Source organism: Sapajus apella, unplaced genomic scaffold (assembly GCF_009761245.1).
Source record: "Sapajus apella isolate SASKATOON/1434 unplaced genomic scaffold, GSC_monkey_1.0 scaffold14, whole genome shotgun sequence".
Classification (NCBI taxonomy): Eukaryota; Metazoa; Chordata; class Mammalia; order Primates; family Cebidae; genus Sapajus; species Sapajus apella.
Window position 1 is genome coordinate 4,749,104 of NW_022436954.1, and position 11,705 is coordinate 4,760,808.

Consider the following 11,705-nt stretch of genomic DNA (forward strand, 5'->3'; position numbering starts at 1 on the left):
AAAATCTGAACTCCTTACTCAGCCCTCAGGCTTGCCATAACCAGCCTGGCTGCTGTAGAGACTCTGTCCCCTCCTCCCACCAGTGCCAGCCAATGGAATCTATTTGTATGTCCCAGAATGTGTCAGCACTCTCTTGTCCCTTGTCTTGGGACAGGCTGTTCTCTCCCTGAAATGCCTTCATCCTCTCCCTTCACTGTCTCAACAAATACAGTGCTCCCCAACCTCCATTCTTCAAGTCCTTCCTTCACAACCTGTGCCACAGGGGGCTGCCCCAGCTGCCTCACTTGATTTTCTTTAAATGACTCATTTTCCATAAATAAATTGATTTTTCAAAGAAAAGTTGCTATCATGATCATAAATAGGAAACTAGTCTGAGTAACCCTGAAAATAAAGTTGCCATAAAAATAATGTAAGGAAAATACAAGTTAATAACGTTAGATAGAATTGTCAGCAGTTGCCTGAGGCTAACCGAGGGATAGGAATGGGGTGGCAGATTAAGAAATGTTAGCAACCTGTTAACACCCTTGGCATATTCAGAAGCTTGAAAGAAAATGGAAAGAGTAACTTTCTCTTTTAGCCTAATTTAATGCTGTCCTTGTTCTCCCTAAAATCACCTGCATTTTACTACAACCCATTTATCACTCAATGGCGCTAGAGGCTGCCAGTAAACCAGTGGACCAGACAATCACAGTCTTTGCCCCTACAGACTCACAGCCGGCTGGTGGAAAAACACAAGCAACCTGGGAATAGCTATAAAATGTCATTGCTTAAGAAAATAGTTTGTGGTTGAAAGCAGTGGCTCACACCTGTAATCCCAACACTTTGGGAGGCTGAGGAGTGCCATCACCTGAGGTCACAAGTTCAAGACCAGTCTGGCCAGAAGACGAGTTCCAGACTAGCCTGGCCATCTTTTTAGTAGAGGTGATGAAACCCCGTCTCTACTAAAAATACAAAAGTTAGCTGGGCGTAGTGGCGCGTGTCTAGTCCCAGCTACTCGGGAGGCTAAGGCACCTGCACCGCTTGAACCTGCCTGAGAGGCGGAGGTGGAGATGGGGCCACTGCATTTCCACCTGGGCGACAGAGCCAGAAAATAGTTTGTGATTTAGGGCCTCTCACTTCTCCAGCGTCCTGGATACGCCAGGGGATTGTAGAGAGCCCACACCTATTCGAAGATCATAAGAGTAGGAGCAAATTAATGATTTCTAGTCTTTTTAAAGTTTTTTTTTTAACAGAAAAAAAGACTGGGGAGTGGGTGCATCTTACTATGTTTAATGTGTTGTGGCGTGGGACCGCCGAAAGTAATGCTGTTTTTTCCAGGCACTCCCCGCGACCCAGCTCGGCGAAGCCCGCCAGGACTGCGGGCGAATGTCGGCTGCTCTGGTTCCCCGGCCCGGGCCGGTCTCGGGTTACGCTCTGGGAGGGGCTCCGCAGCGGCTCCCTAGTTAGGGGGCGCCCGGGTGGGCTCACGCGTTAGGGGTCGCAGGAGCGGCTCTGGCATCATCTCGGAGCTGGCGAAGCGGGAAGAGTCCCGCGCCAGGGCTGCCCCCAAAGAGCTCTCGGCAGGGGGTGGGGGTGAGGTTACCCCCCGCCCCTCCCCCCGCCTTCCCCTCTGCCGCAGGGATCCGGGACCGGAGCCCGCGGAGGGGACAGGGGGTGCGAGGAGGGGCTGTGCCGGGAGCGAGCAGCATCGGAGGCCGGGAGGTGGGGCGGGGCCCGAGCCGGAGTCCTGAGTCTCTGCGGCGGGTGGGGGATGGAGAGAGGGGTGGCGCGACCCTCTGTCCCCGCCCCGGGGGCGGAGCCCAGGTCCTAGCCTGCGGAGCGCCAGTCTCACCGAAATCCGCCCGGGGCTACCTGCGCCGCTCCCGCCGCCCGGTACCCAGATTCGCGGAGACCCGCCCCCACCCCCCCGCCCCCCGCGTCCTGCGGCCCTCGGCCCCTGCGCAGGTGCAGGTGCGGCTTCCCCGCCCCTTTCACCCAGGCGCACCTGCACCGGCGGCCATGGCAAGAGGAGACGCACCGCGGGACAGGTGAGTGGGCCCAGGTGGGTACGGACTGGAACCCGAGTGGCCAGGGGCGTTGCAGACCCGATCCCTGGAAGCGCTCCGAGGCTCAGAGAAGACCGGCTCGAACTACAATTCCCATCAGCCGACTGCCTTGGCCGCCGGAGCCGGGGTGATGGGGGTTGTAGTCCGCTCCGGAGGGGGCAGCCTGGGAGGCGGGAGGGCCCGCGGAGGCGGGTGCGTCCTCGGGGTGACCTTCCCAACCGATCCCCACAGCTACCACCTGGTCGGGATCAGCTTCTTTATCCTGGGTCTGGGCACCCTTCTTCCCTGGAACTTCTTCATTACCGCCATCCCGGTGAGACTCGCGGCGGAGTGGCAGCCCGTGGCCACAGCCAGCACCCCTCTCTCCCGCCCGTCCTTTGGGATGAGGCTTACCCGGGGCTTCTCCACCGCGCGTCTGTGACCCCTCGTTGTGCTCATCTGTGGGCTGAAGCTCAGAGCTTCAGAGAGGGGAATGCTTCCCCCATGGCTAGGAAAGCAGAAATTCAGGAATGCCCGCATCGCAGAGAAGCAAGGCCACCAGCCCACGGGGTCTGGCACGAGCCAAGGTGCTGCCCACTTACCTTCTCTATGTGTTGTTATTCCTCAGTCAGTCACCCCAAAAGTCGGTTATTGAACCTTTGATTTTCTTTGAAATACCATGAATAACATTCATTCATTCATTCAACAAACTTTGTGCACCTACTGTGGAGCAGGCACTGGGGACACAGGAGGAAACAGCAGGGAGGCTCTTCAGGAAACGCAGGAAGGTGGGATTTGCATTGTCTTTGGGACCGGGTTATTCATCTGTATTCACTGCAACAACTTTACAAATGCCTCTTGGGTACCTGGCTCTGTGCTGGGCCCTGGAAACCCAGAGATGAATCAGCCCCTGGTCTTGAGAGCAAGAGGGGGCCAAAGAGCTATTAATAACGTAACATGATGCTGCCATCCCAGGCTTGCAGCGGGTCCCCAGGGGAGGGAGAAAGTTCCTTCTGCTTTGTGGAAGAGATTTGTAAGTTGGGAGTAGGGCAGGCAGAGTGCATAAGGAGGGGTGTGGCCTGGAGGGCATTTGAGGCAGAGGTGACAGCCATGCCAAGGCAGACAGGCAAGAGAGAGCCAGCCTGTTTAGAGAGAGATCCAGAGCCAGGACTGCCTGGAGCTTAGCAGGTTGGAGCAGAAGATGAGGCACAAAGGGAGACTGGGATCTGATTCTGAAGGGCTGTTCCATTTGGGGCTTTGCCCTGCAGGCAATAGGGAGGCATGGAGCAGGGTGTTGAGGTTAAGCAGAGGAATGGCAGGCTATGTGCTCTAGAGAGAATGCAGTTGGTCAGCACCTAGGCCAGAGCCCGGCTGACGGTAGGTGCTCAGTAAATACCCACGGAATGAATGAATTTAGCAGCTGCTGCAGGAGTAGAGGTGGGGGCTGGAACCAGGGCACTGATGAGGAGTGGCCGTCCAAGGCTGGATTGAGGCTCGTGCTGGGGTCTCCTAATGCTTGGGGTCTGTCCCAGACTTCAGCCATTCAACTCAGCACACATTCATGAAGGGAGCTCTGACTGTGTGCCGGGTGCTGGGGACAGAACAGGGACTTGGCAGACAAGCCCCAGCAGACATTAGGAAGCCATCACAAGTGAGGGGAAAGGCAGCGGGGGAATGCTGAGAGGTGCTGACCCTCCATCACCTCTCCACCTGGAAGTACTTCCAGGCAAGACTGGCAGGACACAGCAACAGCACAGCCAGGACCCTGAGCACCAACCACACGGGATCTGAGGATGCCTTCAACTTCAACAACTGGGTGACGCTGCTGTCCCAGCTGCCCCTGCTGCTCTTCACCCTTCTCAACTCCTTCCTGTACCAGTGGTGAGAGGCCTGTCCTGGCTCCTGTGCCCCCTGCCAAGGCAGCTTCATTTGGGCCCAGGAAGGCCTCCCCACCCCCGACTCCCACCCCTATCCCCCGCCAGCCCTACTGCCCAGCTCCATTGCTGAACCTCTTTCCCCAACCTCCTCTGGCCTGGACCATGCTGATCCACTCTGCCCCCTCTGAGCAGCATCCCAGAGACGGTGCGCATTCTGGGCAGCCTGCTGGCCATACTGCTGCTCTTTGCCCTGACGGCAGCATTGGTCAAGGTGGACATGAGCCCCGGACCCTTCTTCTCCATCACCATGGCCTCCGTCTGCTTCATCAACTGTGAGCATCTCTGCCCCCTCCCCAGCCAGCCCATGCAGGGCTTCAGCCTGGCCTCCTCATCCCTGAAAGGGCCCAGCATATCTGAGAAGGGAAGACAGCCTCATAGTCGCTTATATCCCTGGTGAAGAAACTGAGGCCCAGAGGGAGGGGAAGAGTCACTTGTCCAGGCCTCACAGTGCCCTAGGAGCAGGCCTCCTGGTCGACAGCTCTACAGACCAATGGTTGCACCTCAGAAGAGGACTGAATGGCAGGTGTTGCCCCGAGTGCCCAGAGTCCCTAGGGAAGCTCACACCTGCCCAACCTTGTCCAGAGTCCCCTGTGCATCCAGCAGACACCTCCTCCAGGGAGCCGCTGAGGCCTGCCCAGTTGAACAGCAGCCCCCATCCCTGTCCCTCCGCAGCCTTCAGTGCAGTCCTGCAGGGCAGCCTCTTCGGGCAGCTGGGCACCATGCCTTCCACCTACAGCACCCTCTTCCTCAGTGGCCAGGGCCTGGCTGGGATCTTTGCTGCCCTTGCCATGCTCCTGTCCATGGCCAGTGAGTGCAATTGAGTGGCTGGAGGGCTGGGGTGGCCTCTGAGGTTTGGGGAGCAGAGAGGGCATGTGAGAGCAAGAACCTGGGTTCTGGGTGAAGACAGAGGTGAGGGGGTGATATGGAAATGGGGATTGGGTCTGGAGCTAGGGAGTGGGGCCCATGGGCCCTGGACGTGGAGGAGGAGTAATAACCAAGTGAGGACCGGGTTAATCCAGGGCCAGGGGCAGGATTCCTGGGGCCAACACTGGCATGTGACAGCAGGTTGAAGTTGAAGGATGAGGGGATGGGTTTGGGATTCAGGTAGACTTGGGTTTGAATCAGCTTCAGTGCTCATCAACTGGGGGCATCAGACAAGGCTTGTCACCTCTCTGCTAGTTTCCCCACCTATGTGATTGTTATAGCTCCCTGCTTAGATTGCAATGAGCACACAATAAGAGAAGGCTCCTGGCACATAGTATGTGCTCAACAAAAATGACGCATAGAGGAAAGCGAGAGAAGTGTGGGGCTGCTCCGGGGCCCTGTACAAGATTCCCAAGTCTGTCAGTGAAGGGAGGAGTGGAAGAGGCTGGGAGTGGGTCTGAAAAGTGCACAATGGGAAATGGGACAGGAGTTGGAAGCCCTGTGGGAGCCGGCGGGACCAGGTGCCTCTCTTCTGTAGCTGTTTCTCTGCAGGTGGTGTGGACGCCCAGACCTCCGCCTTGGGGTACTTCATCACGCCCTGTGTGGGCATCTTCATGTCCATTGTGTGTTACCTGAGCCTGCCTCACCTGGTGAGCCTGCTGTTGGGCTCGAGGCCCCACCTCAAAGCATCTCTGACAGAGTCCTGAGTCTGAGGCCCTGAGAAAGGCCAGGGGAGGCGAAGGAGAGCTGGCCTCAGCCCTGACCGCCAGAGAAGACACTGAGGGACCCCAGCCTCTAGGCCAATGGTGTGGGGAGGGATCCAGACACCTCAGCCAAGCCAGGCAGGCCCAACACTTTCCTGTCCTCTGCAGAAGTTTGCCCGCTACTACCTGGCCAAGAAACCATCCCAGGCCCAGGCTCAGGAGCTGGAGACCAAAGCTGAGCTCCTCCATTCTGGTAAGCCCTGTGACCCTCCTGGGGAAGTGGGAGATGCAGGGGAAGCTAGAGCCACCTCCCCTGGGAAGCACTTCCCTCTGCAGCCAGAGCCCACCCCTAGTAGCCTTGTGCAAACAGGAAGATCATGATGGGCAGTTGGTAAGGTTAAAGTCATCCCTGCTGTTCTTCAGGCCTGTTTCCACCTCTATAAAATGAGGCGGCAATAGAGCTTCCATACCTGCAAATTTTGGATCCAAAGACCTCTGAATTTGAATCCTGGTTTCACAACATCTCAGCTGTGTGGTCTGAGACAAACCACTTAGCCACCTTACCCCACTGAACCTCCAAGTGTTATTTGTAAAGCAATGGTCGTGAGATAATCCATCTAAGGTGCTTTGCTCATGCCTGACCCACGCATGCACTTCCTGGTAGCTATGCCTTTCCATCGTGAATTCCCTTCACCTGCAGCCTGGGCTGGAGCAAGATCACTGGTTTTTTGTTTTATTTTGTTTTGGTTTTGAGGCAGGATCTCAGTCTGTCACTTGGGCTGCAGTGCAGTGGTGCAATCATAGCTCACTACAGCCTCAATTTCCTGGGCTCAAGTGATCCTCCTGTCTCAGCCTCCCAAGTAGCTGGGACTATAGGTGCAGGTCACCATGCCTGGCTAATTTCTGTACTTTTGTAGAGATGGGCATTCACCATGTTGCCCAGGCTGGTCTCGAACTCCTGAGCTCAAGCAATCTGCCCGCCTCGGCCTACCAAAGTGTTGGGATTACAGGTGTGAGCCACTGTGCCTGGCCAAGGATCACTTGTTTTAACTGCTGGGAATCTCTCTGATAGGCCTAGAAGTTGGGAAACCTGGGTCACAGGATGACCCTTCACCCTCCCCTCTTGCCCCAGATGAGAAGAATGGGATTCCCAATAGTCCCCAGAGGGTAGCTCTGACCCTGGATCTTGACCTGGAGAAGGAGCCGGAACCGGAGCCAGATGAGGCCCAGGAGCCAGGAAAACCTTCAGTTTTCATTGTCTTCCAGAAGGTTTGGCTTGGATATAGCCCCAACCACCATCCCTGGGGAAGAATGGGTCTTACATTGTCTCCCCCAAGGTCATAGGGTCATAGTGGGTCAGGGACATAGCTGGGCCAGGCCCCAAGTGCCCTGCTCCCAGATGGGGCTTTGGCCAGAGGGTGGGGCCCTGGGACTGCCCTGCTTGCTCACACCCCTGCCTCTGGCTCCCAGATCTGGCTGACGGCGCTGTGCCTTGTGTTGGTCTTCACAGTCACCCTGTCCGTCTTCCCCGCCATCACAGCCATGGTGACCAGCTCCACCAGTCCCGGGAAGTGGAGTGAGTGTCGGGATGCAGAATACGGCAGGGCAGGGGGCACAAAGGGGAGAGGAGGGGTGAGGGGAGTTGGGGACCACTATGAGCTGCAGCCCTCTCCCTCCCAGGTCAGTTCTTCAACCCCATCTGCTGCTTCCTCCTCTTCAACATCATGGACTGCCTGGGCCGGAGCCTGACGTCTTACTTCCTATGGGTAAGCACACCGGGGCTGGGTGATCCGATGTTTCAGGAAGCAGTTTGGGATCTGAAGGCTTGAAAGAGCATGGAGGGGATTTTCTGGTAGTCCAAGTGGCCTGGCAGTGGAACCACTGGCCAAGCGCCAGGGAGCCCCTGGGCCCTGGAGGTGTGCAGGCCAGGGCTTGCACTGTGAGCTCCTTGAAAGCAAAAGTCATGTCCAGCTGACCTCTGTGTCCCCAGCATCCAGCCTTCACTGCTCGAGAATGTTATTTGGAGGTTCCTGCACCAGGTGAGGGACTGGGCAAGAGTCTTAGTTTTGGGGTTGGTTTTAGCCATGGTGCTGTATCTTTAAATGAAATCTTCCAAAAAGACAATAAATAAAGCAGATGAAAGAGGAACTGCTCTGATCCAAGTCAGGACAGGAGCTGATCTACTGCTTCCAATCCCACTCAGAAACCCCATCTGCTCCCAGAGGGGTCTGTGGAACCCCCAGGGGAGCGCTGAGAAACTAAGTGTGTAAAGTGTAGGTGTTGTGGAGAGCAGAAGCTACAGCCTGGGAGAAGCAGAGGTGAGCCCCTGGCCAGTCCCTGATTGCTGGCCGGCCTCAGCCCAGGCCCCAACGCTGAGTCTGCTCTCACTGGCTCACAGGGCAGGTCAGAAGAGGTCAGAGGGTGACGGATGGGTCTATCCTATGGGTGGGCCAGGTGTGGTGGCTCACGCCTATAATCCCAGCACTTTGGGAGGCCGAGGCAGGTAGATCGCAAGGTCAGGAGTTCGAGACCAGCCTGGCCCACATGGTGAAACCCTGTCTCTACTAAAAATATAAAAATCACCCAGGCATAGTGGCACATGCCTGTAATCCTGGCTACTTGGGAGGCTGAGGCAGAAGAATTGCTTGAACCCAGAAGGTGGGGGCCACAGTGAGCCAAGAGTGAGCCACTGCACTCCAGCCTGGGTAACAGAGCAAGACTCCATCTCAAAAAACAACAACAAAACAAAATCCTAACACTTTGGGAGGCCAAGGCAAGAGGATCGCTTGAGCTCAGGAGTTCAAAACTAGCCTAGGCAACACAGTGAGACCTTGTCTGTACATACACACCCACACACACATTTTTAATGAAAAAAAATAAGGGGGGGGGGGTGATGGGTGTGGTGGCTCATGCCTATAATCCCAGAACTTTAGGAGGCTGAGGTGGGTGGATCACTTGAGGTTAGGAGTTCAAGACTAGCCTGGCTAACATGGTGAAACCCCATCTCTACTAAAAATACAAAAATTATCTGGGCATGGTGGTGGCAGGCACCTATAGTCCCAGCTACTCAGGAGGCTGATGCAAGAGGATTGCTTGAACCGGGGAAGTGGAGGTTGCAGTGAGCTGAGATCAGGGCCACTGCACTTTAGCCTGAGTGACAGAGTGAGACTCCATCTTGAAAACAAGGTACCCTATGGGTGTTCTGAGATTGCCTGGAGCAGAGACCTGGCTCCAGGGACCACACTGACCCCAGCCTCTGCCACAGCCAGACGAGGACAGCCGGCTGCTGCCCCTGTTGGTCTGCCTGCGCTTCTTGTTCGTGCCCCTCTTCATGCTGTGCCACGTGCCCCAGAGGTCCCGGCTGCCCATCCTCTTCCCACAGGATGCCTACTTCATCACCTTCATGCTGCTCTTTGCCATTTCTAATGGCTACCTGGTGTCCCTCACCATGTGCCTGGCGCCCAGGTCTGGGGGAATGGTGTGTTGTGGGGGCTGAGAGTGGGGAAGTGGGTTCGCTCTTTGGGGAGGGACAGCCTGCGAGGGAGGGGAGGACTCGTCCTGCTTCTGGCCAGCCCAACCCTAGCTGTTCACGGGCCTCGCTGGCTCCCCCTGCCGGGCAAGGTCTTAACTGCAGGGGAGAGGAGAATTGGGCGAGGGAGGTACCTGCCCAGCAAAGTAGCCCAGGCACCAGTTCTGGGGTATCCTCGATGGGCCTCAGTTTCCCCATCTGTAAAATAATGGGCTGAACTGTTATCCCTCAGGGTCCATCAGGCTCTAAAATTCTCAGTTTGAGGGGAGCTAAGGTATTATGTGGTTGTTGGTTTTTTTTTTTTGAGACAGAGTCTTGTTCTGTGGCCCAGGCTGGAGTGCAGTGGGAGTGATCTCCACTCACTGCAACCTCTGCCTCCCAGGCTCAAGCAATTCTGCCTCAGCCTCCTGAGTAGCTGGGACTACAGGCGTGCACTGCCACACCTGGCTAATTTTTGTATTTTTAGTAGAGACGGAGTCTCACGGTGTTGGCCAGGATGGTCTTGATCTCCTGACCTCATGATCTGCCCGCCTTGGCCTCCCAAATTGCTGAGATTACAGGCGTGAACCACCGCACCCGGCTGAGAGCTAAGGTTTGACCAAAAACAAGGTTCATGGGCTATTTCCTCAAGGGGCAATGCAGTGGAGAATCCAGAGAGAATGAAACTGACAGGGTGGGGGCACTGTGGAAAGGGCAGGCTGTGGAATCTGGAATCCCATCATGTTGGACCCAGAGACCCTGAGAGATGTCCTTGTCCAGCAGCTTCATTTACATACCAGGAAACTGAGGCCCACAAAGATGGGGCTAGTTATGGTGACACAAGGGCTGTGTCAGAGGCCCAGACAACGGGCAGAGGGTGGTGGAGCTGGGTTCAGGTTTGGGCCCAGTGTTTTCTAAGAGCTCCTGTTCCCGGTGTTCCAGGCAGGTGCTGCCACATGAGCGGGAGGTGGCTGGCGCCCTCATGACCTTCTTCCTGGCCCTGGGACTTTCCTGTGGAGCCTCCCTCTCCTTCCTCTTCAAGGCGCTGCTCTGAAGCAGTCTCTCCAGGCTCTTTGGCAGCCTCTTGTCGACATCTTCCGGAGCTGAGATCCAGCCCAGGGCGAATGGCAAGCTCGGCTCAGGCTTCTGCTGGGCGGGGGACCCTGGGCTTGGGGCTGCCAGCAGGGGCCAGGAGCTGCTCTCCATCCCTTGGAGTGCTGTGGGGAAGAATTCACCCTGGGTCCTTCTAACCCTCACCCAGGAATGGAGGTGACTTGCACAAGACCTCACGGAAAGGGTAATGACCAGGGACAAGCGGGAGCAGGGCACAGCTGCTCCCCACCACCAGCTCTGCCTATGTTCATCGTCACCAGGAGCAGAGACGACCTGAGGGTTCAGAGTGGGAGGTGGGGCCAGTCCAGGGCAGGAGCTCCTCATCCTCCCAGGCTTCAGCAACCCAGGGTAAAAGGTGCCAGGGACGTTGCGGGGATCTGGGAGGAGGAACAGGTGTTGAGGACCTGAGGGTGCTCAAAGTGCTAGGCTCAGCCTCAAGCAGTGTTTTCATTGCCAACACTTACTGTCCCCACTCTCCAGAGCCCAGGTGAGCCTGGGCCCCAGAACCACAGCTAGCCTGCATGTGTGCACTGCACTTTACAGTTTGCAAAGCTCTTCCATACCCACTCTCTCACTGAAGCCTAATTGAGGCCCTTGGAAGGAGCTGGACAAAGATTGTGCTTCCCCCATTATACAAGGGAGGAAACTGAGTCCTGGGGGAAGGGACTGGTCCGTGGTAGAGCTGGGGACTCAGCCCCATCTCCCTCCTCCCTGTAGGTGCTGTTCTTCTTGCCCAACACCTGTTTTTCTTTTCCTCAAGGGGTTCGGGGCAGGAGCCCTGGGCTCTTACTCCCCTTTTTGCTGTTTCTCCTTCTGTGGACCCTGCTCCTGGGTCTAATAACAACCCCATTTATTTGTATGATGTGTTCACCAAGTTTTTATTTCTGTAGTGCTATTGGCTCTATTGGCCTCAATGACTTGGGTGGGTTCAGAAAGACTGTACCCCCTTGACAGGTGGGATGACTGAGGCCCCGGGAAGGCAGGGATTGATGGGTATCTCTGTGCTGGGTCCTCTGGACCACATGATGGCTGGGGGGTGTTGACCTGCAAGGAACCCGGAGCTCCTGGGCAGAACACTTGGTTGGATGGACAACTGTTGCTCTCCCCCTCACCGCCATGAGCCCCTGGGCTCTCACCGGCATCCTCTGCCTCCCCAGTGGAAAGTGGGTTCGCTCTTTGGGGAGGGACAGCCTTCCAGGGAGGGAGGACTCGTCTTGCTTCTGGCCAGCCCAGCCCTAGCTGTTCACGGGCCTCGCTGGCTCCCCCTGCCGGGCAAGGTCTTAACTGCAGGGGAGAGGAGAACTGGGCGAGGGAGGTACCTGCCCAGCAAAGTAGCCCAGGCTACTTTGTTCCTCCTCAGAAATCTAGCCTTAGTGAGGCAGTCGGCCTGGGCAGGGCTTTGGTGACCCCACCAATTCTAAAGTCAGAGGGTGGAAAGGCCTGCTTCACCACACACCTGGCTACCCTGCCCATCCCAGAGAAAAGCAAGGGTTTT

At 56.5% G+C, this 11,705-nt stretch overlaps 1 protein-coding gene across 3 annotated transcripts; it reads left to right on the plus strand.

Annotated features, from left to right (window-relative positions):
- Positions 1–1,317: 1,317 nt before the first annotated feature.
- On the plus strand, positions 1,318–11,069 carry SLC29A2 (solute carrier family 29 member 2). 3 transcript variants are annotated; one of them, XM_032282753.1, is made up of 12 exons: positions 1,321–2,027; positions 2,277–2,358; positions 3,742–3,905; positions 4,094–4,233; positions 4,634–4,768; positions 5,438–5,535; positions 5,758–5,842; positions 6,722–6,858; positions 7,060–7,165; positions 7,270–7,355; positions 8,855–9,054; positions 10,040–11,069. In XM_032282753.1, the coding sequence occupies exons 1-12, from the start codon at positions 1,999–2,001 to the stop codon at positions 10,149–10,151; spliced, it is 1,374 nt and encodes a 457-aa protein (XP_032138644.1). In that variant the 5' UTR covers positions 1,321–1,998; the 3' UTR covers positions 10,152–11,069. The 3 variants fall into 3 exon arrangements, with proteins under 3 accessions (XP_032138645.1, XP_032138644.1, XP_032138643.1); XM_032282754.1 differs by lacking the exon at positions 4,634–4,768 and having other exon boundaries at positions 1,318–2,027; XM_032282752.1 differs by lacking the exon at positions 1,321–2,027 and having other exon boundaries at positions 2,034–2,358.
- The last annotated feature ends 636 nt before the right edge of the window (positions 11,070–11,705 follow it).

Excerpts from the sequence above, each read along its gene's own strand:
- SLC29A2 (XM_032282752.1), top strand. The coding sequence starts at position 2,176 with ATGGGGGTTGTAGTCCGCTCCGGAGGGGGCAGCCTGGGAGGCGGGAGG. Across the intron at positions 4,769-5,437 it reads CATGCTCCTGTCCATGGCCA|GTGGTGTGGACGCCCAGACC; the intron begins GTGAGTGCAATT and ends GTTTCTCTGCAG. Across the intron at positions 9,055-10,039 it reads ACCATGTGCCTGGCGCCCAG|GCAGGTGCTGCCACATGAGC; the intron begins GTCTGGGGGAAT and ends CCGGTGTTCCAG.